Below are 27,901 nucleotides of genomic sequence, written 5' to 3'. Positions count from 1 at the left end.
CAAGGAGATCCAGCCAGTCCATCCTACAGGAGATTGGTCCTGGGTGTTCTTTGGAAGGAATGATGCTAAAGCTGAAACTCCAATACTTTGGCACCTCATGCGAAGAGTTGACTCATTGGAAAAGACTCTGATGCTGGGAGGGATTGGGGGCAGGAGGAGAAGGGGACGACAGAGGATGAGATGGCTGGATGGCATCACTGACTCGATGGACATGAATCTGAGTGAACTCCAGGAGATGGTGATGGACAGGGAGGCCTGGCGTGCTGCGATTCATGGGGTCGCAAAGAGTCGGACACGACTGAGCGACTGAACTGAACTGAAGAACATTTGAGAGCCAATCTCAACACATTTCAAGTACACAATATAGTGTTATTAATGGCAGTCACCATGCTGTACATTAGATCCCCAGAACTGATGGGTTCTGTAACTTAAAATTCGTACCCTTTTCCCCCACCCTACCTTTTTCTGTCAGCCCCTGGCAACCACTTTTCTATTCTCTGTTCCAATGAGTTTGACTTTTTTTTCCCCCTTAGATTCCACATATTTAGATATGGTACAGTATTTGTCTTTCTCCACCTGGCTTTTCATTTAACATAATGTCTTCTTCTTCTGTTGCTGCTGCTGCTGCTGCTAAGTCACTTCAGTCGTGTCCGACTCTGTGCAACCCCTAAGAGGGCAGCCCACCAGGCTCCCCTGTCCCTGGGATTCTCCAGGCAAGAACACTGGAGTGGGTTGCCATTTCCTTCTCCAATGCATGAAAGTGAAAACTGAAAGTGAAGTCACTCAGTCGTGTCCGACTCTGAGCGACCCCATAGACTGCAGCCTACCAGGCTCTTCTGTCCATGGGATTTTCCAGGCAAGAGTACTGGAGTGGGGTGCCATTGCCTTCTCTGTAATGTCTTCTAGGCTCATTTATTTAGAAAATGGTAGGATTTCCCTTTCTAAGTCTGAATAATATTTCACTGTACATACATATACCACATCTTCTTTCTCCAGTGATCCATTGATGACACCTGGGTTGTTTCCATATTTTGGCTATTGTAAATAGTGCTGCTGTGACCATGGAAGTGCAGATACCACAGAGATTCTGACTTCATATTATTTGGATATACACCCAGAAGTGGGATTGCTGGATCATAGGGTAGTCCTATTTTTAACTTTTTGAGGAACTTCCATAATGCCAACCGACATTCCATAGAAGCTGAGACTTTAGCGTGGGGGCAATCGGAGTTTCCTGAACGGTTTCTCACAATTGCAGGAATGGTTATTTCTCTTGGGGGAAAGGGCAAGAGAGAATTAAGGGAAAATGAAAAATGTAGGTAACGCACAACATCCCAGAAGGCCACAGCCAACTTTGGTCCCACCCACAGGGCTGCAGTTTTCCTGATCAAGACAAGGGTCACTTAGCGGGGAAGCCCACCTCCTTCCAGGTAGCCCATTCGATGTGACCCCCATTTCTGCTGTGGCTGCCTCTGGGCCAGACACTGAGCCGGGAGCCCAGGCCTGAGCATTCATTCACTGCGGGGCAGGTGGGCCGGACGGCACAGCGCAGTCCTCAGGGTGCTGATGCTGCGGCCATACCCGCCACCGCACCCCACTCCCCCGCCTCCGGCCGGCCTGCGTGCGGCGCCCTGCTACCCGCCTTTCCCTGCCGGAACTGGGCGCGCCCCGCCCCAGCGCCCAGCTTTCGATTCCCCACGGGCCTCTCGCTGCTGCTCGGCCGCGGCCCAGAAACTTGGAGGGAGAATGGCGGGCTCGGCGGTGCTCAAGGGGACTCCTGGGGGGTTGGGCCCCGCGGAACCCGAAGACGCGCGCGGTTGGCTCTGCTCAGAGCACGGCGACCGCGTGGTTGAGCTCTTCTGTCGCCGCTGCCGCCGCTGCGTGTGCGCGCTTTGCCCGGTGCTGGGCTCGCATCGCGGCCACCCGATCGGTTTGGCGGTGGACGAGGCGGCGCGCGTGCAGGTGGGGACGCTGGGGCGCGAGCCCCGCAGCAATGGGCGGGGAGGGGCGTGCCGGGTCCCACTGGCAGTTCCCGGTTGGAACCGGGACCGGCAAGGCGGCCCGGGGACCATCTCGGAGGCCGACCTGTTGTTCAGAAAGAGACTGAGGAAGGGTACCGGCGAGCCAAGGCCATCATTTAAGCATCAGAAGAGGTGGGTTTGGGAGTAAGAACTTGGGCGCCTGGCTGGCCGGGTATCCTGGACCTCATCCACCACGGTGGGTTCACCCCACGGCCTTTGGACCTAAAGAAAAGCTGCCTTTAACAAAGATGAAAAAATCCCTCCAGCTTAGAAAACAACAGTGTTTCAGGAAAGCCACACACACGCCTCCTCTGGTTTTCCCTCCTGGAGTTCCTGGGAGGGGCTGTGGGTCCCCATGGCTCTGGGGTTGGGCCGGTCTGCCCAACCCCGCCCCTCCCCCTCCCTACGCTCCATACCACGCGCCTAACTGCCAGTGGGAGCTAGGTCAACCACAGTCAATGGGAGCTAGGTCAACCGCTTCGCCGACAAAAAGAGGCTTCTGGAGGCAGAGGCTGGGCCTTGAACCCAGGACTGCTCCCCACGGGCCCAGTCTCACTTTGGAGCGCTCATCCATGCTTAATTCTAATAGTGGAAGGGGGCTCTGGACTCCTGTTCCAGCCTAGTGGCCAACTTGTCCAGTGACTGGCCAACCCCCTGCAAAGCCCTCTTTGGGCTAGACAGGTGCTCCCCTCACAGATTTGATTCTGCCACTTCTACCTTCAGGAAGTGATTAATCCAGCCCTACAGCCATTCCCTGGGAATGGGGATTGGGGGCAGGAGGAGAAGGGGACGACAGAGGATGAGATGGCTGGATGGCATCACTGACTCGATGGACGTTGAGTCTCAGTGAACTCCGGGAGCTGGTGATGGACAGGGAGGCCTGGCGTTCTGCGATTAATGGGGTCGCAAAGAGTCAGACAGGACTGAGCGAATGATCTGATCTGATCTACAGCCATTCCCTGCACTTGATTTAGCCATTGTGACTTTGAAGCTTGAGAATGGGCCACCTTGGGCTAATCTAGCAGGTGGAGCCCAGGATTCAAGGCTTTCCTCTGCCTCCAAGATCTTCTTTTTCTTATCTATAAAATAGTTAATAATAACAATAGTTCCTCAAAATGCTGTTTTCAGAGTTAACAAGGCTGCTTTCAGAGATAACATCTTCTAATAGGTAGGTCCACCTACCTCTTTTGTATCCACACACCCATTCATTCCTTAGACATCCATTTAGCTTATCCATGAGTCAAGGAACAGACCAATTCTTCCCCGACCTGGAGGCGTCCCTCGGCTAGTAGGGGAAGAACAAACAAGTGACAACACAGTATGATAAGTATTGTAATTGGGGAGCCTGAGGCAGTGGTCAGTGGGAGCCAAAAAGAAGAAGTATGAACCAGGGACAGGAAGCCCAGGAAGAGTTCCTGGGTGGGGGATGTCATTGAAACTGGCCATGACGAGTAAGTGGGGCTTCACCAAGCACCTAGACAGGAGAGGCACCCTGTGACTGGAGGGCTCAAGCACCGGGATGCCACATTATCCTTGGCTGACAGACAGGAGCTTGACCAGAAGATTCAAGGGAGGGGGGTGGGGGGGGATGGAGGTTGTGCTCCTGGAAGATGGAAGGTGAGCTTATGGCTTATCCTTGGGTTACTATTGTGTTCCCACCCCCAGCGCTCACTCCCAATCTCCCATATAAGCTACACCTACTGAGCATTTTGTGTGCCAGGCACTACACCAAGCACTTTGTGTCCTCATTCTTTACAGCAACTCTGTGGGGTTGTCCCCCCGCCCCCGCCTTTTTTTTTTTTTTTGCAGCTGAGGAAACTGAGGCTTAGAAAGGTGAGGCCACTTGCCTAGGTCATGTGGAAGGAGAGCTAGGACTCAGACCTAGCAGGTCCTGTCCGAGTCTGGGACTTGGGCTCATACATAGCATGCTCCAGCTCTCCACTTGAAGCTGGCAGCCCCTGGTAATTCTGTTCAATCCAGCAAACACTTTAGGGACACCCCCTTGTCCCTCTTGGGGAGCAGGAGCCAAGAATGGAGCAGATCTGCCCTCAGAAAGTACATAGCTGGTCCAGCAGATGAACATAAGGTGAGCCGTAAGAAGGTAAGGCGGAGGTAAGGTCACAGCGTAGGGGAGTCCACAGAGCAGGTCTTTGAAGAAACGGCAATTGCAAACAGCAGAGATATGGAAGGGAGTTGGGTGCCACATAGATGGGAGAGGGGACCTCTTACACATGCAGGTCCTCTGAACACCAATCCAGTCCAGAGGACCACAGACCAACCCTGGAGGGAGGTTCTGTGAAGGCAGCTCCTAGAACAGGCCCCAGAACTAACAGTACTCAGGATTCACTCTAGAAGTGAATGCTCTTCCACTGACCCCAAGCTGCTTCCCTAAAATCCTGTTAAAGGGCCTGGAAAAGCAGGTCACAAGTAGGACTGTTCTAGAAAGAAGGGAGCACCTCAAGGTTTGGAGAATACCTGATGTGGGCCTCTGAGGATCAGAGGAGCCCTAGTCCCAGCTCAGCTTCCAACTTGCCTCATGACTTCGGGCAAGTCACCATACCTTCTGAGTTCCAGATACCTCCACTGAAAAATATACAGGGTTGAGAGGAGATGACCCCTGGAGTGACTTGTTATCTCAAAAGTGACAACATTAAGACTTTTGTCCTAACTTTTTCACATACAGAAATTCACCCAAGAATGCTTAAAGCATTTGGCAACCAAGAAGCAGCAGCAAGTTGGCAACATAACCCAGATAGAAGATGCTGCTGAGAAGCTCAAGGCAAGTGGGGGATTCTTCCTGATCCTAGTTGAGATGTCCACTTCTCTGCTCCGACACAGGGTTCTCCCCAATATGGAGCCAGGGAAAATGAAAACCAACGTCAAAGGGGGGTTTGGTGGGGCCTGGAGCTTATATAATTTAGGGGACCCTTTTGAAGAAAAAGAGCACAAAATTAGTTGCAAGACCATGAAGAGGTCATGCTAGAGAGTGGCCTGGGGCTTCTCTTTCATTAGCTTTGCAGTGAATCTGCCTCTACCCAGAGCCCTAGCCTTGTCCCAAAATGCCTGACAAAGTGGAGGAATGGTCTTTTCTCCCTCCATCTCCAAGGCCATATTCTTAGACAGACTAGTCCTCCACCCCCTACACCCCAAGTTGCCTTAAGCAAAGAAAATGGAACATGCAAATCACACTTTCAGTTTCACTGCTGAAACAAAGCAAATAGGTTTAAATATATTTCATGACATGTTCTTCAGGCTTATCCTGTCATAACAATGTTTACTTAAGTGGATTCTTTGTGAGTTTTAAGTAGGAAGTTGGGACTGACATAATCCTAGCTGCTGTTTTAACTATGAGAATGGTATTATTGCTCTTTAGGAGCCTTTTAGGTGAACTTGGCTAGTCCCGTCCCTTCTCAGCCACCGCTGAGAAGTGAGGGCTCCTCAAAGTGAGGGCTGGGGTGGGATGCCCTCCCAAGGCCCGTCTCACTGAGGGGTCTGTGAACCCGGACTGGCTACCTCAAGTCAGGCAGTGAGACTGGCTCTGACCATGGGAATAGTTAGCACCCAGACAAGGCCACAGAAATGGCCCTCTGTTTGTCCAGCGTCCATTAGCTTTTGAGTGACAGCCTGCCCTAGTTTACTGAGGACAGATGTCTTACACCTGTGGCCCTGGCTTAATTATTAATCATGTCGTCTTCAAGAGCACGGCTCTGGGCTCAGGCAACATCAGTCTAAGACAATATGGGAACTAAAAGTTGGCACACCCAAAGGGATAGGGGAGGTGCTTGGGGATGTTCAGCCCCAAGAACAGGCTCACTGTCTGTAAATCTCTGAGCAGACATAGTCTAGAGGCTCCCAAGGAAAAAGTTAGGATCCATGTGGAAAGTCTTAAGGGGGGCAGGTTTCAGCTTAATCTAAGGAATGGTTTTCTTTGAAGCTTTCCCCAACTATAGTTTTCCCTAGTGGCTCAGACAGTAAAGAGTTTGCCGGTGACGTAGGAGACCTGGATTCGATCCCTGGGTTGGGAAAATCCCCTGGAGAAGGGAATGGCAACCCACTCCAGTCTTCTTGCCTGGAAAATCCCGTGGATGGAGGAGCCTGGCAAGCCCCAATCCACTGGGTCACAAAGAGTTGGACACAACTGAGCAACTAACACACTCACTCACCCAACTTAAACTTTATTTTGAGGTAATTACAGATTTATGGGAAGTTGGAAAAGCAGTGCATGACTCTGGGTAGATGACAAGATTCCTTGCCCCTTCCCCAGGTCAGTGGATAGACTTTTACTGGTGCCTGGTTCATGGATGGAGCAACCTTCTGTGAATCTGGTTTGATTTGGGTCAGATGGCCCTGTTCCCACTCCCAACTGGAATGATGCCAGGTGCCCAGAGCACCCTCCTAGATGACCCAGGCTCCAGCATGCTGTGGCTGTCTCACGCCCCTCCACCTCCATGCCACCCAGGTCACTCACCGTGGTTCTGACACCAAGTTCTTCCTTTGTTTTGGGGACCTGGGGATTTCCTTTTTGTTGTTTGTTTGATTGTGGGTTTTTGGTTTTTTTTTTTTTTTAATCTGGTTATGTAACTTTAAAATTTGCTCAGCATTTCCATGTGTTTGAAAGTAGTAGGAAGGAAGATTTCCCATGTCTGCTCCTTCTCCCTTTTTTGACTAAACTATGTCATTTTGGAGAAGGAAATGGCAACCCACTCCAGTATTCTTGCCTGGAGAATCCCATAGATAAAGGAGCCTGATGGGCTACAGTCCATGGGGTCGCAAAGAGTCAGACACTACTGAGCGACTCACACACACACACACATGTCATTTTGGGCTTCCCTGTTAGCTCAGCCGGTAAAGAATCCAACTGCAATTCAGGAGACCCTGGTTCAATTCCTGGGTCGGGAAGATCCCCTGGAGAAAGGGATAGGCTACCGACTCCAGTATTCTTGGGCTTCCCTGGTGGCTTAGATAGGAGAGCTACAGTCCATGGGGTCACAAAGAGTCGGACACAACTGAGTGACTAAGCACAGCACATATGTCATTACTTGGGTAGGATGTTGTGGTTGTTTTTTAAGACGCTAACCCTTTCCTATGTCATTAAAAGTTGTTTATCAGTGTTGGTATTAGAGGCTGTGTGTGCCATTAAATGGCTCGACCATGATTCATGAAACCATTTTCCCAATGTTGAACATTTAGATCCCTTCCAGTTTTTCACTCAGGTGAAACAACACTGCAGTGATATTTGGCACCTTGACTTATTTCCTTTGGAACACGTTCCTAGCGTGAGTCACCTGGCTCAACAGGCACAGACGTTTATGGGGACTCTGGTGCGTTGTACCAAACTGCAGCAGGCTCGGTTGTGGCAGAGAAGTCTGGGGCAACCATGCTTCTCCGTCCTCGCTTTCTCAGAGGCAGTACTAGGGCAAAGATCATCTGCTTGGAAATTAGCCCATGAAACAGCTTGGTAAACAAATTAAAACCAATAAAGTTCACAATTGGCCAAAGTCTACTGATCAGAAGCCGACAACCAGGCCTACCCAACCACGTCTTTCCAGAGAGCAATCAAGAAGGGCTTGATCTTGAGTCCCCACCCAATACCCTTTAAATGATTTTTCCTTAATAGGCTCTTTGCTTCCCCATCACGGCTCCAGGGGGTGCTGAGATGTGTGTTTCCCTACACACATCCAGGTGTAGAGAAAATCAACACTTAACTGCTGCCCTAACTTTTTACTCAAACTGGGATAAGATGACCATATATCAGAGTGGTTATAGTCTTCTTTCAAATCTTCCAAATTTTCTACATTGAGCTTTTGATACTTTTGTAAATGACAACAAAAAAAGTATATAAATACACAGTGTATAGAATCCTCCTGCCAAGCCGGAGACTTGGATTTAACACCTGGGTTGGGAATATCCCCTGGAGAAAGAAATGGCAACCCACTGCAGTGTTCTTGCCTGGGAAATCCATGGACAGAGAAGCCTGGCGGGCTACAGTCCATGGGGTTGCAAAGAGTCGGACATGACTTAGCAATAAACAACAATATATATAATATATATATAGTATATCGGTTCACTTTGAACTGATGTGGCCCAAACCAGTGTACTTCTTTGTTTCATTGCCAGAATTCTCTCTTTTTTTTTTAAACCATATTGCATAATCAGTCTCAGGTTGCTTATACCTTAAGTTTTCTATGTTGAGATTTATAACAATGTGTGGTATCATTAAGCTTATTTTGTATATTCTTTAAAAAGTGGATCTGTAGAAACTGCTTGGAGTACAGGTTTGTTGGGAGAAGACGTTTGCTCTCAGTTTCTAGAAAAAGGTCCTCCATGTACATACGTTGCCTCCAAAATGTGTTGATAAATCAAGGGTTTAGAACACATTTTCTTTCCTTCACTTAGTCATTCAACAAAGATGTACTTTCCAGGCTTGCTGACTCATAGAAACCATGTTGTAGACTAATTCCCAAGGTAGCCAAAAACTGTTTAATATCTCTATGGCATGTGGTGGTATAAATTAGACTCAGAGCCTGACCACTGCGTAGAACACTGTAAGGGAAACACAGGCTTTGGGAACTCATCCCCTAGATCCTGACAAACCACACATTCTTTTCCAACTAAGGAGAGAACATGGCACCACAGGGGACCCTGCTTGGCACCACAGGGGAGCCTGCTCACCCCACGCCTGCCTGGATACCAAGGATCTTCCTGCTAGTGGGTTGTATAAATGTTTGGTCTGAGGAAAGATACTGGCCTAATTTTTTTATGATTTTAGTTTTTAATTGCACTAGTAATGCATAAACACATTTCAGTTTTAACAATTTAAATAGTGTATTAGAATATAGTGTAGAACTTTGGCAAGTACAAAGTAAGAATCCCTCTTGACCATCTTCCCCACCCCACACCCCTCCCCAAACATGACCAGACAGATATTTTAAATGCACTTGCAGACATACAGATGCAGATATCCATATACAGTTTTATTTTGTGATTTTTTACATAAATGAGACCATCCTGTATGTATTATTCTGCAGCTTGCCTCATTTCACATGATGTCTTGAAGAGCTTTCCATGACAGGAATGCAGGTCCACTGCATTCTTCATGTGTGTGTGTGGCAAAATACACGTAAAAACGACCATTTTAACCATTTTTAAGTGTATAATTCAGTGGCATTAATTACATTCCATGACAAGAATGCAGGTCCACTGCATTCTTCGTGTGTGTGTGGCAAAATACACGTAAAAATGACCATTTTAACCATTTTTAAGTGTATAATTCAGTGGCATTAATTACATTCACAGTATTGTGCAAACATCAGCACTGTTTTCAAAACTTTTTCATTACCCTAAACATAACTCTGTAATCACTAAGCAAGTACTTCCCATTCCCCTCCCATTGCTGCTGCTAAGTCACTTCAGTCGTGTCCAACTCTGTGCGACCCCATAGATAGCAGCCCACCAGGCTCTCCCGTCCCTGGGATTCTCCAGGCAAGAACACTGGAGTGGGTTGCCATTTCCTTCTCCAATGCATGAAAGTGAAAAGTGAAAGTGAAGTCGCTCGGTCATGTCTGACTCTTAGTGACCCCACGGACTGCAGCCTACCAGGCTCCTCCGTCCATGGGATTTTCCAGGCAAGAGTACTGGAGTGGGGTGCCATGGGCTTCTCTGATTCCCCTTCCACTAGCTCCTGGTAACCTCTAGTCTACCTCCTGTCTCTATGAATTTGACTATTCTAGATATTTCATATCAGTGGAATCATACAACATTTGTTCTTCTGTGTCTGGCTTATTTCATTTAGCATCATATCTTCAAGATTCATCCGAATTATAGCACATATCAGGACACTGAATTCATTTTAATCACTGGATGTTATTTCAGTGTGTGAATGCGGCATAATTTGTACAATGAACATACATGTACTTCTCAGATTGAAACTTTTATCCAACTTTTCTCTGTCACCAACAATGCTATAGTGAGTGTCTTGTTACACAAATCTCTATGCACATGTGAAAACATTTTCTAGGATCAATTCCTGCAAGAGGAGTTGCTGCATCAAAGGATTTAAGCATTTAAAATTTCGATATTATATCACCCTCTACAAATTCTAATAGCTATTAATAGACACTGCCACTCACGGTGTATGTAAATGCCTATTCTACACACACGGATTCTTGGTGTTATCCATCAGCTAGCATTTTTTCCAGTCTGATGGCCAGTACATATGTATATATAGTGCTGCTCACTTCCTTGATCTTGATGGTTTGGGATGCTGAGGCACCTCTTCATATGTCTATTGACACTTGTATATCTCTGGTCCATTTTTAAACGGAATGATTTATTTTGCACTATACGTTATGGACAGTAAGCCTGTGTAGTTTGTCACCTGTCATGTAGCTTTGTGTATAGTGCCTTACCTCTCGCGAAGAGTTTCTTTTTTCATGTGATCCAACCTGTCATGACTCCCTTTTTGCTATCTGAGTCTTACGGAGGTCCTTCCTTCCCAAATTTTTAAAAATAAAATTGTTCTATATTTCATTTTGATAGGTTTATTATTTTTTAATGTATAGTGCCTTAATTTATTTAGAATTGTCTGTTTGGCTTTTATTGTGGAAAACCTCAAGCATACATACATGTCATCCAGACATATAATTTCATCAGTAAAACTCTGAGCATATTACCTGTATCTATAAGATAAGGACTCATTTTTAAAATCAAGTAAATTTTAAATACATAAAAAAGTATTTAAAATCAGGTATCATATTAATATCATATTATAAATATTAGTTTCATATTAATATCACCATATTAACAATGGCTCCTTAATATCATCAACTATCCAACCAGTAGTCACATTCCCAGTTGTTTTATAAATGTCATATTTTGTTTGAATTACGAGTGAAATAAAGTTTTCAAACTGCAGTTGATTGATGTATTTCTTAAGTTGATGATAAACATGCTCCTCTGTCTTCTACATGTCTTCTAAATTATATCTTTAAGTTAGAGCTAGAGGCTTAATCAGATTCAGATTTACATTTTTCACAAGAGTACTTCACAGGTGGGATTCTGTCTTACTTTATGTTTGTATACAGAATAAAGTAAGTATCTAACAGTTTTATCAAATGATTAATTCCATGCTGTACCAACACCATCTCTTGAATTATATATAATTATATAATTTATATAATATCAATATATAATTATATAAACAATTATATTATAACTATTAATATATAATTATATATTATTCAACAAATATATATATTTATACTTCTCTAAGCTATTCTTTCTCTTGATCTTTTTGTCTATGCCTAAACCACATAGTTTTAAAGCCTGTATCTTTATAGTTTGTTTTGACTTCCCTGGTTGCTCAGACAGTAAAGAGTCTGCCTGCAATGCAGGAGACCCGAGTTCCCATCCCTGGGTCAGGAAGATCCCCTGTAGAAGGAAATAACAACCCACTCCAGTATTCTTGTCTGGGAAATCCCATGGATAGAGGAGCCTGATTGGGCTACAAGTCCATGGGGTCGAAAAGAGTCAGACACGACTTAGCGATTAAACAACAAGGCAGCTCATCCTTCATAGATCTTTATTTATTTTTTGTCTATGCCATGAGGTTTGCAGGATCTTAGTTCCCTGACCAGGAATCAAATGCGGCCCTTAATAGTGAAAACATGGCATCCTAACCATTGGACTGCCAGAGAATTCCCCTTCATTGGTCCCTTAAAAAACAGTTTTTGACTTTTCCTGTACTTATTCTCTCTCACAATAATTTAACATTTGGTTAATATGCGTGTTAAGACTTTGATTGGGATTGTATCCAATTTATACACCAATTTGGAGACAAATGACATTTTTATGGTAATCAATCTTCCCAGACAAGGATATGGTTTTTCTTCCATGCATTCAGATTTTGTCTTTCCATACAATTTTATGCTTTTATTTATCTAGGCCTTTACAGTTTTTGTTGGGTTTAATTTTAAATATTTTGCTGTTTTTTCTGCTGCTTTAAAAATGATCTTTATTTCTCCATACATTTTCCAATTGGTTATAGCTAGTACTTAGGAAAGCTTTTTATAAAAAAGCTAAAGTGCTGAACTCTCCTTTTAGAAGTTATAATAGTTTCTTTTCATGTTGATTACTTTAGATTTCCTGGTTGGCAATTATATCATCTACAACTGGTTTTGTATTGTTCGTTTGTGTTTTAGGCTCATGCAGAGTCAAGTAAAACCTGGCTGACCGGGAAATTTGCTGAACTCAGATTACTACTTGAAGAAGAAGAAGCTCTGGCCAAGAAATTCATTGATAAAAACACACAGCTTGCCCTGCAGGCATACACAGAGCAAATCAAGTCTTGTGGGGAACAAATTGATGTCATGAACACTCTGTCCAACAGGATCTGGACTATCAGCCAAGAAACCAATCCTGTACAGCTGCTGCAGGTAATGCTGGGTTTCTGCTCCACAGGGGACACTGGCCACCATATTTCATCTTGGTTAATGTGGCACTGAACACGGCGTTCATACATTGAGTAAATACACAGAGAATTTCTTTGCCAGCATGTAGACTTCCTTGCCCCCACACAAGTCAGAAAATATACATTGTTAGGAAGATAATATACATCTTGGACTAGTTAAATGACATTATCAGCCACCATTTTTGAGGGCCTCTGTGTTCCAAGCACTTTAGGTATCTTAGCTCTAATATTTACTAAGAACTCTGCAAATTGGATATTCTCATCCCATTTTACTAAGGAGAAATTGAGGCTCCAGGAGATGCAGGAACTCATCCAAGGTTATACAGCTGGTAGGAATAAGGTCTGTCTGAATCTAAAGCCACAAGACATCTCTGCCCGGTCCTCTGACTATACAGTCTTAATCGAAACATCACTCTTGGAAAATCCAGTATCCTTGCAAAATCTACTAAGCAGACTTCAAGAGCTGAGTCACAGTTTGCTCAAAGTGGAGAGAAGGACGGGACTCCTTGGCCACTGGGCTCTGTTGGAGGCTGTTATACTAAAGGAGAGTCTAAAAACTAGTCCTGTGATATTCACTGCTACACTGAGTGAAAGCCTGCTGTTGAGGGTGGAGTTCCTGTCTTCAGGGAGCCATGGGAGAAACTCTTCTGTCAGTGAAAGTGAAAGTGTAGTCGCTCAGTGTCCGACTCTTTGACATCCCATGGACTGTAGCCCACCAGGTTCCTCTGTCTATGGGATTCTCCAGGCAAGAATACTGGAGTGGGTTGCCATGCCCACCTCCAGGGGATCTTCCCAACCCAGGGAGCACACCCGGGTTTCCTGCACTGCAGACAGATTCTTTACCATCTGATCCACCAGGCTCCTGTGCAGTCACCTGTGCTCTTGGATTGCTTTTCTTTTTTTTTTTTGGATTGCTTTTCTACTCATCTGACTCTTCCTCTTTCTCTTTGGCATGGCTTCTGGGAAGCTCAGAGCCAAATATGTTTCATATAGCTGGGATAGACTTTGTTCATAGAGTTTGTGCCTCATCTCACTGGCTTCTAGCTTACGTTCTTATCCTGGTTCTCTCTTGGCTTCACTTTTCTCAGTAAAGGAAAATTGTGCAGCAGCAGATAACTTTTGTAAGATGCTTTAAAGCATCTTTGTAGGATGAGACAGAGTACAACTAAGTAAAGATGGCACTGAGAATAACCACAGATGAGCATGGGCTCTGGCTGCAAAATAAGGCAGGCAAATAAGTCAGTACAAAACTAGTCAAGCCAGTCCCTGGAGGATATTTACACTCTTATACCTTTAGGTGGCCTTGGCCATTTCAAATTAGCAAGTAAAGGTGTGTCCAAAGAAGTCCAATTGTGTATGGGGAATCAGGGAAGGCTTCCAGGAGGAGGTGACGGTAGAGCTGGTGTGAGAGGATAAGGAGGAGCTCACTGGGTATATACAGAGGGATGGGGCAGAGAGGACATACCAGGCAGAAGGAACCATGTGCCTGCGAGAGGTTGGCAGGCTGGAGAAACACTTGGGTTCAGCCTGGCTGGAGGCAGGGCGGGGTTACGAGAGGGGAGGGGTTGTTAGGAGATGCAACTGGATAAGGAGGCCAGAGTTAGTTGATGCAGGATCTTATATACCTAGTCATGGAGTTTAGACTTTGTCTTGTAAAGAGAAAAGGGGTCAGGGGAATGTTTGGGACTGAGGGATGACATGGTCGGATCAATGGTTTAGAAAGGTCACTGTGACAGGTTGGAGGCTGGACTGGGCATGCAGGACTGAGGCTGGAAGGGAAGCAGGGAGGAGACCACAGGTATCCAGGAGAGAGATGATGGGGGGCTGGACCAGTGCAGGGGCAGTGGGGATGCGGAGAAGCAAGCAGGTTTGAGAGATATGGCAGGATTGGTCATTAGGGGAATCCAAGATGACATCTGGTTTCTGGCAGAGAGATACGTGGCTATATGGCTGTTCTTTGAGTTTGCAAAGGCAAGAAATAGATATGCTTGGTTTCATTCATTTATTCCATTATGAACATTTATCAAGAACCTTCTGTGTGTCAGGCCCTATGCTAAATACTGCAGTTTGGTGTTGCCAGGTGGTCCCATTTGTCCCTCATTCCCCTTCCCAGCCCCACCCCACCCATCTTCCCTCTTGTCACCCTCTTGCTACCCAGAGCTGCTCCCTGCCCTCTCTGCTAGTGCTCTGACTCCCTGGCCAGCCCTCTGGGTGTGACCTTAGCCCCCTTTCCCCACAAATTCCCTTCTCCTCACCCAGATGAAGACAGGCTGTAGACTTGTAGCTTCCTAGGTAGACAGGGCTTAGAGAGTACCCACAACCCCTCCCAAGGCCCAGCATCCCTCCTGCCGAGCCACCTTCCTTCCTTCCTGGGGAGTCCATCTGCCCCTCCCATCTTGGGCAGCATTGCCAACCAGCCAGGGCCTGCTTGCCTAAGGCAATCTTCTATCTTCTAAATCCTTGCCTGGGACAACTCTCCAGAAAGTGCAGACAGGGAATCTTAGGTGCAAACAAGAGAATCCTCTGTAACTGTTTTAAGCAAGAAAACAGTTTATGAAAGTATTGGGTAGCACACGGGATCTGCCGGAGGGCCAGAAAGTCGGGATAAAAACCAGGCCACAGGAGTGAAGCCAAGGCTGTGGCACAGGCTTGCTCCAGTGTAGACCCCACCGCTTCTCCCCTGGGCAAGATGTCACAGCTCACACCACCGACCCAGGGCCACCCCCCGGAACCTCCACCACTGCTGTCCCTGACAGCCATACGCCACTGTCACCACCCACCCTCACTTCCACATCCAGAACTTGGAGTGGAGCTGCTGTGGGTGCAAGGGGGACCAGGACCGTTTTCAAGCTTCCACTTAGCAAAGCCATACTTAACACAGGAAGGGTATTTAATAAAAGGTACTGTCCAGATAGAAAACAAGACAGCCCCCCACTGTGGTGGGCATGTCCCCTCAGTCAGCTTTCCAGTTGAGCTTCCAGAGTCGTTGGCTTTCATTTTGGGGGACATGGTTTTCTGTTGTCCATTTTGGACATGCCCCAGGAGCACCTTCCCCCAGGCAAACTGGCCCCTCACTCTTTTTGTTCCCCCGTACCTCAGACCAATCCCTGTCACAGTGTCTGTAAAGCTTTGGGGTCCCTTTCAAGCTGGTGAGCTAAAGGCAAGGGCACCCAGCCTGCCCCGTCCCTCGCCCCCTAATGCAGAGCGGACCTCAGTGCACACCGCAGGGAGGGAGAGAAGAACCAACAGCCCCCCAGCACTGGGGGTGGGGGTCCGCTCCTGGGGACAGGGTCTGGGCTGGCAGCAGGTGTCAGGGCCAGGTGGGGCCTATGCTCGCTGGCTGGTTTGTTCCTGGGCGTGATGGTGGAGACTGGACCATGGCCCCAAGTTACCCTGAGCCCCACGTGCCCTCGCAGGAGTACACAGCCACTGAGCAGCAGATACAGCAGCAGATGAGCCTGGGGGAGCTGTGCCACCCCGTGCCCCATTCATTTGAGCCCGTCAAGAGCTTCTTTAAGGACCTCGTGGAAGCCATGCAGAGCCTGCTGCAGACGCCACTGGATGTCCGCCTTAAGGAAAGTAAGTCACTGTGTGACCAACCTTGGGTCCTTCACTCCCTGGTCCTGTCATTAGAGATGGTGCAGTCATGTCTGAATCATGTCTCTCCCGCACAGAGGCCCAAGGCTGGGCCCAACCCTCCCTGCCAACCTCACCTCCTACTCATTCTGAGATAGGTCCTGTCTCTCACAGCCGCTCTGCTCTATTCCTGCCCCTCAGTCGCTCCCGGGGTCCTGCCTCACCTCAGCTCTGCCTGCACTCAGCTCCCAGCTGGACGGACCAACTCCCCCCACCTCCTCTACCTGGTCAAGGCACTTACTTGGGAAGCCCTTCCTTGGGCTCCCTTGCTGTCTCAGCCATCCGCCCCTCTGCTCTGGGCCTGCTCCATCTCCTGCCTGGGGGTGTTTGTGAGCTGGATATATGGCCCTTCTCTGCCTCTTAAATGCCTGGAGGGCAAGAACCACTTTGGGTCCATCTCTGAGGTCACCATAGGGCCTGACACAAAGCAGGTGCTCAGAAGTATCCATTCCTTCATCTCTGTTATTCGTTCAAAACAGTTATTGAGCCCCTGTTACGTGCTGGGCACAGCAGGGTACAAAACAGTGATCCTGTCTTTGTGGTGCTCAGTCTTTTAAGGGGAAGACAGTCAACTAATGAATACGTATCAGCAATAAGAAGTGCCTTGAAAAAATAATACTGAGTAAGGAGAATAGAGGGTGACCAGGAGAAAGAGCTATTTTCTATGGGGAAGTGGGGAAGGCCTCTTTGAGAAGGGGATGTGGGAGGTGACTTGAAGCATGAGCCAGAGAGCTTAGTGGTCACAGGCATGGACTCTGGAGCCACACTGCCTGGGCTTCTATCCCAGGTCCACCACTTCCTAACCCTGCCATCTGGAACAGGGCACCTAACTTTTCCATGCCTCTGTTCCTGCATCCATAGAATGAAGATAATATAGTCCCATCTCATAGAGTTGTTGTAAGAATTAAGTGGGTTCTTACATGTAAAGTGCTCAGAATGGTGCTCAGGCGTAATAAGCTCCCGTGAGCACTAGCTAGTATTGTTACTGCTGCTGTTACATCTTGGGGAAAATGTCTTCTAGGTAGAGGGGAAAGAAAGTGCAAAGGTCCTGAGGCACAAGGCAATTGTGAGTTTGACTTGCTGGAGGAAGAGCAAAGGGCGGGGGGCGGAAGCAGTCAATTGGAGTAGATGTGGGCACAAGAGGGAAGAAGAGAGAGAGATACCAAGGAAACTCCAAAGATTTTGAACTGAACAACTAGAAAGAAGTTGTCATATTCTGAGATGAAAAAGAGCACTTAGAATTGGAAGGAACAGCCCTTTTGGCTGTCTGAGTAGCATATAGGGATTTGCAAGAGCAAGTGCTTGACAAAAGGCAGCAAAAAGGAACCAAGAAGAAAGTGAGTGGTTGACCCGTTTTCTAAGAAAGGTTATGAAAGCAGCAGCTATGTTCCAAATAAGAAATTTTGGAAAAACCCTAATCACAAGAACTGTAGCAACCCAAATTGCATCTGATGGCCTTGAAGGTCACCTCTTGAAGTGAGTCTTGCTGATCTGTAAAATGATGAAGCTGCGTTTAGAGAATTAAAGCTAATTCCCGAAGATGTTAAGGGCAAAAACTGCCTTTCATGGTATGGATCTTATCCATGTCAAAATACGCTCCATGATCAAAAAATGGCAAACCGTGATTGAAGCTCACGTTGATGGCAAGATTACCAACGGTCATTTGCTTCATGTATTCTCTGTGCTTTGCTAAAAAGCACAGCAAGCAGCACCACCCCATGTATGTGGTAGACGCCTTCGTTATCCCCCATTTTACAGATGAGGAAGCTGAGGGTCAGAGAGGTTAATTGACTTGCGCTAGGTCACACAGCTGGTAGGAGTCGAGGCAGAATTAAGACAGACTCTGGTACCAGGGATTGTGTTCTCTTCCCCTGGAGTCTGTTTCCTCCCAGGCCATCACTCTCATCCACCTCCAGATGAGGCCATCATTCTCACTATCACAGGTAATACTGAGAGGTACTGCCTCCCAGGAAGGCTCCAAGGAGATGGGGTCTTTGCAGCACCACTGCCCTTCCAGCATCCCGCCTCACCGCCCTACCTGTGAGTTCCACAGACACTGCAGGTTCAACAGGCTGAAATGGAATCCAGCATCTTCCACCCGCTAACCCCCAAACCGCTGCTGCTTGCCTCCAATCTACTCTTCATTCCCCGCTCCCAGTAGAGTCAAGCCTTGGAACTTGTACCACTGCAGTATATGCTGAACCTGGCTCCTTTTCCATCCCTGCTGCCCCAGGTCAGCCATGAGCCTACCCACAGGATGTCTCTACTCTCACCCTACCCTATCCATTCCCCATCAGAGAGAGGCTTAGAAATTCTTCTGCTCATGTCTACATTCCTTCAAACACCTTCCTTGGCTCCTCACTTTACATAATACTCCAAGTACCTGTCTTTGCTCCTGCTATATTCTTGGGAAAGCCTCCCATCCTTTTTCTGGGTGTCCAAAGCTTCCCCAAATCTAAGGGCCAGCTGAGGTGCTTCCTCCTCCAGGAAGCCTTCACTGACCCCTCTAAGCCCTGGAGCCCTTTCATGTCTCTAATTGGATCAGAGCACTTTCTACCTTGCGGCATAGCTCAAGCACGCCCATTTCTCTCCTCACTTACCTGACTGAATTGTTATAGACAGGGATTGTGACCTGAGTTTCCCCTAAATTCTCTTTTACCTGGATGAGTATGACCTTTTACCTGGATGAATATGAAACGAGGAGGACCTTTTACCTGAACTCCCTTTGACCTGGATGAATATGACCTTGCTGAGGACTCAGCTGTAATTTCCTGTTTTCTACCTTTATCCTAGAATTGGCATGTCTGCCGTGAAATTGCCCCCTTCCTTGACCACTGAATACATGGTTGATTCTCAGCATGGTCCTGGAGCCTGCAGTGTCCTCCCCATGTCCGGGGCTCGCTCACACTGGCCTGCCAGTGCTCAATTTGCTTCCAGTCTTGGAAAGTGTGTTTTTCTCTGTAGATCTGAGCCTCGTCCTGGAGTTTCCCTGTTACTGTGAATTTGCATTTCCTACTTAAATTTGCATGCCATTCTTGGGGAGAGATTATGTGAATCTCCAGTTCTGTAATATTTTTAGTAATGTTTTGTAGTTAGTGCTGCTTGCCTAAACACCAGGCACTGATTTCTCACAATTCATTACAGGTAGGAACTGTCAGCTCTCGGGCTCCTGTGTCCAGCCGGGTTCCTTGTTGAAAACAAGCCCCTCACCAGAGCGATCACTCTTCTTAAAATGTAAGACCCCAGGTGTGGGGAAAGGGGGAAGAGGGTGGGGTGTAATGGTGGGGGGAAGGAGGGTCACTGAAGTAGAGGGGCCTCCCTTTCTTCCTGAGAGACACACCTTTGGTTTTTTCCAACCCTTACTATCAGGTGTTTTTTTTTTTAATTCAGAAATAATACATGTTCACTGTAGAAAACAAAATTTTTTAAAAGAAAATAACTCATAAATCACTGAAGAGCTTCGGAAGTTTTTCTGCTTACCTACCAAGCAGACACATAGCAGTAGATAAGTACTACTATTTGCCCTTTTAACTTTCTTTGGCATATCTATATAAACATACAATGATAAATATTTAATATATATATATTTTACAAACATGGTGTCATACTATACATACTGTTTTGTAATCTGTGTTTTCATTTACTGATATATTATGGATATCTTTGTTCCTTAAAAAATTATACAAGTAATGCATGCTTCTTGTAGAGAATTACAAATTACTTATATGAAAAGAAAATAATTGCCTCCCCCAGAAATAAATGTTAATATTTTGGCATATGTTCTTCCAGACATTTTAAAAGTACATGTGTGTACAGATATTTTTTTTCAGCTTTGGCCTATAATGAATAATATTGACATGAACATCCTTGTACATATCTTTTGATGCAACTATATGCATTTCTGTTGGATATTTACCCAGGAATAGGAGAAAAGGATGTCCAGTATAACCACTACTATGCAACATTGTTCTAGATGTCCTAGAGAGTGACTTGAGGCAAGAAAAAGAAATGTAAGCTCTAAGGATAGGAAAAGAGTAAAAAAAGATCATTATGCAAAGGTGACATGATTCTTTACAGAAATCCAAATTAAGCTATAAATTAGAGTTAACAAATGAATTAGAAAAGCTGCCAGATGTAATGTCAGCATACCAAAATTAGTTGTTCAGTTCAGTTCAGTTCAGTTCAGTCACTCAGTTGTGTCCAACTCTTTGCGACCCCATGAACTGCAGCACGGCAGGCCTCCCTGTCCATCACCAACTCCAGGAGTTCACTCAAACTCACGTCCATCGAGTCGGTGACACCATTCAGCCATCTCATCCTCTGTCGTCCCCTTCTCCTCTTGCCCTCAATCCCTCCCAGCATCAGAGTCTTTTCCAATGAGTCAACTCTTCGCATGAGGTGGCCAAAGTACTGGAGTTTCAGCTTTAGCATCATTCCTTCCAAAGAAATCCCAGGGCTGATCTCCTTCAGAATGGACTGGTTGGATCTCCTTGCAGTCCAAGGGACTCTCAAGAGTCTTCTCCAACACCACAATTCAAAAGCACCAATTCTTCGGCGCTCAGCCTTCTTCACAGTCCAACTCTCACATCCATACATGACTACTGGAAAAACCATAGCCTTGACTAGACGGACCTTTGTTGGCAAAGTAATGTCTCTGCTTTTCAGTACGCTATCTAGGTTGGTCATAACTTTCCTTCCAAGGAGTAAGTCGTCTTTTAATTTCATGGCTGCAGTCACCATCTGCAGTGATTCTGGAGCCCAAAAAAGTAAAATCTGACACTGTTTCCACTGTTTCCCCATCTATTTCCCATGAAGTGATGGGACCAGATGCCATGATCTTCGTTTTCTGAATGTTAAGCTTTAAGCCAACTTTTCCACTCTCTACTTTCACTTTCATCAAGAGGCTTTTTAGTTCCTCTTCACTTTCTGCCATAAGGGTGGTGTCATCTGCATATCTGAGGTTATTGATATTTCTCCCGCCAATATTGATTCCAGCTTGTGCTTCTTCCAGCCCAGCGTTTCTCATGATGTACTCTGCATATAAGTTAAATAAGCAGGGTGACAATATACAGCCTTGACGTACTCCTTTTCCTATTTGGAACCAGTCTGTTGTTCCATATCCAGTTCGAACTGTTGCTTCCTGACCTGCATACAGATTTCTCAAGAGGCAGGTCAGGTGATCTGGTATTCCCATCTCTTTCAGAATTTTACACAGTTTATTGTGATCCACACAGTCAAAGGCTTTGGCATAGTCAAGAAAGCAGAAATAGATGTTTTTCTGGAACTCTCTTGCTTTTTCCATGATCCAGCGGATGTTGGCAATTTGATCTCTGGTTCCTCTCCCTTTTCTAAAACCAGCTTGAACATCTGCAAGTTCACAGTTCACGTATTGCTGAAGCCTGGCTTGGAGAATTTTGAGCATTACTCTCCTAGCATGTGATATGAGTGCAATTGTGCAATAGTTTGAGCATTCTTTGGCATTGCCTTTCTTTGGGATTGGAATGAAAACTGACCTTTTCCAGTCCTGTGGCCACTGCTGAGTTTTCCAAATTTGCTGGCATATTGAGTGCAGCACTTTCACAGCATCATCTTTCAGGATTTGAAATAGCTCAACTGGAATTCCATCACCTCCACTAGCTTTGTTCGTAGTGATGCTTTCTAAGGCCCACTTGACTTCACATTCCAGGATGTCTGGCTCTAGGTCAGTGATCACACCATCTTGATTATCTTGGTCGTGAAGATCTTTTTGTACAGTTCTTCTGTGTATTCTTGCCACCTCTTCTTAATATCTTCTGCTTCTGTTAGGTCCCTACCATTTCTGTCCTTTATCGAGCCCATCTTTGCATGAAATGTTCCCTTGGTATCTCTAATTTTCTTGAAGAGATCTCTAGTCTTTCTCATTCTGTTGTTTTCCTCTATTTCTTTGCATTGATCGCTGAAGAAGGCTTTCTTATCTCTTCTTGCTATTCTTTGGAACTCTGCATTCAGATGCTTATATCTTTCCTTTTCTCCTTTGCTTTTTGCTTCTCTTCTTTTCACAGCTATTTGTAAGGCCTCCCCAGACAGCCATTTTGCTTTTTTGCATTTCTTTTCCATGGGGATGGCCTTGATCCCTGTCTTCTGTACAATGTCACGAACCTCCGTCCATAGTTCATCAGGCACTCTATCAGATCTAGGCCCTTAAATCTATTTCTCACTCCCACTGTATAATCATAAGGGATTTGATTTAGGTCATGTATTGGCAATAAACAATTAGAAAATGAAATGTTTAAAACATTATTTTCAGTAACACTTTCTAAAAACTTAGGAATAAATCTAATAAAAAATATATAAAACCGCTCTCCAGAAAACTCCAAAATACTACCAAGAAAATTATCTGGTAGTATCTACTAAAGTTGAACATCCACATGCCCTAAGACCTAGATTTTTCTCTAACTTCATGTCTCCAAATGTGTATAATGCAACAATAACTGTAACTGGGAGTTCAAATCACCACCACTTTTCTGGAGGAGAATTTGGCAAAAGCCTTAAAAATGCAATCATCCTCATGGACCCAGCAATTCTTTTAGGAATATAGCCCAAATAATCAGATATATAAAGATGTGTTCATTAGTGTTTTTAAAAGTCTTCTTAAAAGCTTAAATATTTTTTTAAAGCAGGGGGAAGGTATACATTAAATTTGAATTCATCTATACATCAAAATCTTAACGTTGCCATTAAAATGCTCTTATAAAAGAATATTATACGACGTGGTAAAATGTTCATAAATACATTAATACATTTAAACAACAAACTACCAAGAGTCTGTACGGTATGACACTAATGTTAAGAAAAAAACCATAAAGGGGCAAGTAAAAAAATTTGGAAGGACACCCAAGTGTTAAAATAGTGATAGGGTTATTTTTAAATTTTTAGAAATTGGCAGCAAATTCCACTGTACAAAATTCAAGCTGTACAACGGATGTGTATTAAAATGCTGTCTCCTCCCCGTGTTCCCCGATCACCTCCTCACTGGTGATTTGCGTGTTTCCAGTTTTCTTCCGTGAACAAGCGCAGGACAGCCTGCGCGCGCACTGTCGTTCTCCCAGGGGCGGGGCGGGGCGGTGTCGGGGTCGCTTGCCCCTCCCCTCAGGCTTGGCCCGGTGTCCCCGCCCTCCGCAGACGCGCGCACGCCCTGTCTGGAGCCCGACACAATGCACGCGCGCTTGCGCCTTTCTGCCGACCTCCTGACGGTACGCTGTAGCCTCCTCGGCCGCCTGGGACCCACTGCGGCGCTGCGTTTCGACGCGCTGTGGCAGGTGCTGAGCCGCGACTGCTTCGCCGCCGGCCGCCACTACTGGGAAGTCGATGTGCAGGAGGCGGGCGTCGGCTGGTGGGTGGGCGCGGCCTACGGCTCCCTGCGACGCCACGGGGCCTCGGACGCCGCCCGCCTGGGCTGCAACCGCCAGTCCTGGTGCGTCAAACGCTATGACCTCGAGTACTGGGCCTTCCACGACTGCCAGCGCAGCCGCCTGCGGCCCCGCCACGACCCTGACCGGCTCGGTGTCTTCCTGGATTACGAGGCCGGCGTCCTGGCCTTCTACGACGTGACGGGCGGCATGAGCCACCTATACACCTTCCGGGCCGCCTTCCAGGAGCCGCTGTACCCGGCTCTGCGGCTCTGGGAAGGGGCCATCAGCATCTCCCGGCTGCCCTAGTGGCCGAGACCCTAGTGACCGCCTTAGGCTCTCCACGGCTCTACTCTACTGCATCCAGACGGAGCTGGTCTACGACCTCCTCTGTAAGCATTCCCATTGTCTCCCCCACCAGTCCTTCCCTGTGCTTTGTACAGTTCCTCTCCTAGTAGGCGAGCTTCAAACGAGCCCTAAACCTGCAGGTCCTCTCCTGCTGCTCTCTCGTGCGACCCCGCCACCAGGACATTCATACTACACTGCCTTTTAGTTCAGGTTCCTGAAAGCACACACCCACAGGTGAGCCTTAAGCACCCTGACCATGTCAGTGAACATGATCCCCAGCATCAGCTCACATAGCACCCAGAACTGCCTGGCACATAGTAGGCGCAAGATAAATATGTGAATGAGTGAGAGTCGCTAGGACTCTTCTATCCCTTAATGTCCCTTGGATATGCTTCCTCCTCGTCACTCTACTTCAGCTTGTCCATGTCACCTCCCTTACGAACAGCTGCAAGAGGTTCTGACCACCTCCTGGCCTGAACACTTTCCCAAGCTCATTTTCTACCTTACAGCCAGAGTGATCTGCTTGTAACCTCACTTAATTTCTTAGAACTATCAAAAGCTTCCCAAGGACTACAATGGGGAGGGGGGTGGGGGAATCACTTTACCCTAGCATTCAAGGCTTTTCTAGTCTGCCCCAAAGTACATACCCTCATCTAGCTCCTACTGCTCTTTTCAGAGACCCTTCAATCAGAACGGGGTCACATAGTTCCACCTGTATGCCCATGCCTTTGCTGTTTCCCATACAAACACATTTATACAGGAAACCCCTTTCTTCTTTTTGCCTGTCTGTCTTCCCCAGGCTTAACTGCCCCAGGAAGTTTCCCCAACCTGTCTTTCCAGTTAGATTGGAAGATTTCTAAGGGCAGCCATGTCCTTTGCCTTCCTCACCCTGAAAAATTCAAAAAGTCCCTTCCCTCCAAGGCAGTGAGTCGATGACTACTAGCTGACTGCTAGTGAATCAGAACAGCTGAGTTGGGAGGGCCTCACAGATCACCCAGCCTGACCTCATTGTACATTTGGGGAGAATAAGGTCGTGAAAGAAAGTTGCCTCGAGTCACCCACAGAGATTAAGGACTGGGCCACCCCCCAGCACCCAGCCATGTGTCTCTGGCCCAGCCCTTCCAGCCCAGCTTTCAGCCTGGAAGATTTTACTGCTTATTCATTTCTTGGGGGATGTTGGGAAGAAATCAGCAGATGACTGTTGCTAAGCAACCATAGGCAGTTTTCCCAACTGTCTTGGAATCAAAAGGAGAGGAACTCACCATGAGTGGGGTTTGGGCAGCTCAGGCATCCCTGTTTTCCTCAGGTCCAAAATGTTGCCAAGGAAATGCAGAGACCCCCTGCTTTCCAGAAAGTAGTGATGTTGTCAATAGAGAAGGTTAAATCAGCAGGAAGTCAGCTCCTCCAGGAGGGAGGGAAAGGCCTCTTTCTAGGGTCTGTGCCTCGGTTCTGAACGTTCAGCATCCTGTTTGTCAAATTCCTTATGTGGTTTTGAAGTTATACTGTCTTAAGTTATCTTCTTAGGTGCTTGACAGGAGGGCAGTGGTAGGATGAGGAACATGCAAGGCTGAATCTCCGTGGTTTAAACAGACTCTCAGTGCATTAATTAGTTTGAACCATATAAATCCAGTGGTTTTTTTATTTTTTTTACCTAAAAACAGTAATTTCATATGAGGCAGTGTAATACAAGTAGAATACAAGACAGAAGGAACTTCAAAAGTGGCTTTAGTCCTAACCAAATCATTTAAAACTCTAGCTTGGCTAGATGTTTTAAACACTACACTCCAGGAAAAGGGAAATTAATTCTACCAGGGATGGCCCCAAGCTGAATTCTGACAGGCAGAGGGCATTCCTGACAGAGGGAGATGGGTACGCTTGACCCCACATCTCTGTTCATCTCTGTAAGACTTATTCCCAGACTCACAGCCACAGGGTCCAAGTAAAAATCCTTGCTATTTTGCCAGGCACTGTTCTAATGCTTTACAACTATTAACTCATTCGATCCTTACATCACCCCTAGGAGAAAGATAGTTTGACAGTTGTACACATGGCAAAACTTAGAGAATGAATAACATGCCCAGTATCTCACAGCTAGTGGTGGGGCTGGGGTCTGTGCTCTTCCACCGTGTTCACGTGAATGCAGCCAGTCTCTAGCCAGTGCCTACTTGCTCTGGCCCCTCTCTTATGAGGCCTGTGATGCCCTGCTTTTGCCTGGTTACTCTGTGGGATTGAATCTATCTTTGGATTACCTTCTGTGGGCTCTGAGAGGAAGTCTTACACCCTGAGGGAGATTTGAGGTTTGGGATTCATGTATTGTAGCAAGAGTCAGAGCTGAACTATAAAGGACAAAAACTGCAGTTTTTGTCCACAGTCATTATCTCAGGCTAGTCGCTGTACTTGATGGGAGATCATCTGTAAAGTGAGATTAATGACCCTACCTAGCAGTGGTGTGAGGCTCAAATGAGCCCAGAGGATGTGAACTGTCCTGAAAACTACAGTGCTGTGCCATGCCAGGACCTGTTGGCATGCCAATGGGTTCCTGTTGGGCATGGCAGTGCTAAGAGAGCCGATACTCCTAGCTGCCATCTGACAGGAGCAGGTGCCTCCGGCAGCATTCAACACAGGACTGAGCTTTGTTGGGGTCCAGGTCTGAAACAGTACCCATCACTTACTGTCTTTGCAGACTTAAATTTGTAGAGATTTTTTTATTAATAAGAGCAAATTGCTTGCAGATGTGGTTTGTTTTAATAAAACATGAATACTGTCCCTTTTAACCGTGTTCTTCATTGGGAGTTTGTGTTGCTTCAAGTACCCGGAACCTAGGCCTGGACGGGGCCTTGCTCATCTCCCACCCTCTCCACAAATTCCTTGTTGCTGTCAGTTGGTCCCTGATGGAGTATCTCTAATAGCAGGAGGAGATCACTATTTCTAAAGGTAGTTCACTGAGTTCTTGCTCATGTGGAAATAAATCCTGCCTTCCAGCTGTTCCTATCCAAGATAATATTTGTAATTTTTGATTGACATTGAAGCCATCTGTGGTCACTTACTAATATTTAGAGATTTCAGGGACCCTCCATCATCTCTTCTGTTTCTGCAGTTCTTCTTTGTCAGGGAGAAGGGGACAGTGATGATAGCCTGTGGGAGGCAGCCTAGCAGAGGGCATAGAGGTGGCCTGGCACAGCCAGGCCTGGTAGACAGGAGCCCATACCATGAGGAGGAGACCGCCTGCCCAGGAAGCCAAGCTGCATACGAGGTGGGCTGGATAAGCACTAAGAGTGAGAGGCCCAAGGTTGAGTTCCCTGTGTCCTGCTCTGATGCCTTCCATGGCTTCCCATTGCTTATAGAAGGCAGGTCCAAGTCAGCAGGCTTTAAGACCTTGCTTGCTTCCTGACCACCTTCCAAATCTTTTCTTTCCTCTCCATGTGGCCATCCCTGCCCAACTATCACCTGGACACCCACAGCCCCTCCCATGCCTCAAATCCCACAGTTCCTCCCTCAGTCACTTCTGAACCTGCAAGGCTGATCTAAGAGTGCCACAACCTCCAGGAGAGCTTCCCTGGCCAACGCCTCGTCTCCTAGGCCCACTCTTATAGCTCCCATGACTTGGAAAACATTTCAGAAGTTCACACATGCAGGGCCTGGTTGTGGAAGTACCAGCAGACAGGGACTGTCTGCTGCCACACTATACGCCCAGCACTGAATCCTCCCACCTGGCAGGTACTTCAGTTCAGTCGCTCAGTCGTGTCCGACTCTTTGCAACCCCATGAATCGCAGCACGCCAGGCCTCCCTGTCCATCACCAACTCCCAGAGTCACGTCCATCGAGTCAGTGATGCCATCCAGCCATCTCATCCTCTTGTCCCCTTCTCCTCCTGCCCCCAATCCATCCCAGCATCAGGGTCTTTTCCAATGAGTCAACTCTTCGCATGAGGTGGCCAAAGTACTGGAGTTTCAGCTTTAGCATCACTCCTTCCAAAGAAATCCCAGGGCTGATCTTCAGAATGGACTGGTTGGATCTCCTTGCAGTCCAAGGGACTCTCA

General features: G+C 46.7%; 1 protein-coding gene across 1 annotated transcript; it reads left to right on the top strand.

Moving 5' to 3' along the window:
- Window positions 1-1,222: 1,222 nt before the first annotated feature.
- TRIM14 (tripartite motif containing 14) lies at window positions 1,223-26,635 on the top strand. The gene is made up of 6 exons (XM_061425779.1): window positions 1,223-1,962; window positions 4,705-4,800; window positions 12,221-12,454; window positions 15,906-16,068; window positions 19,270-19,359; window positions 23,287-26,635. Exons 1-6 carry the CDS (start codon window positions 1,567-1,569, stop codon window positions 23,820-23,822), a joined length of 1,515 nt encoding a protein of 504 aa, XP_061281763.1. The 5' UTR covers window positions 1,223-1,566; the 3' UTR covers window positions 23,823-26,635.
- Window positions 26,636-27,901: the final 1,266 nt, after the last annotated feature.

Source organism: Bos javanicus, chromosome 8, assembly GCF_032452875.1.
Source record: "Bos javanicus breed banteng chromosome 8, ARS-OSU_banteng_1.0, whole genome shotgun sequence".
NCBI lineage: Eukaryota > Metazoa > Chordata > Mammalia > Artiodactyla > Bovidae > Bos > Bos javanicus.
This window is presented reverse-complemented; position numbering and strand designations above follow the sequence as displayed.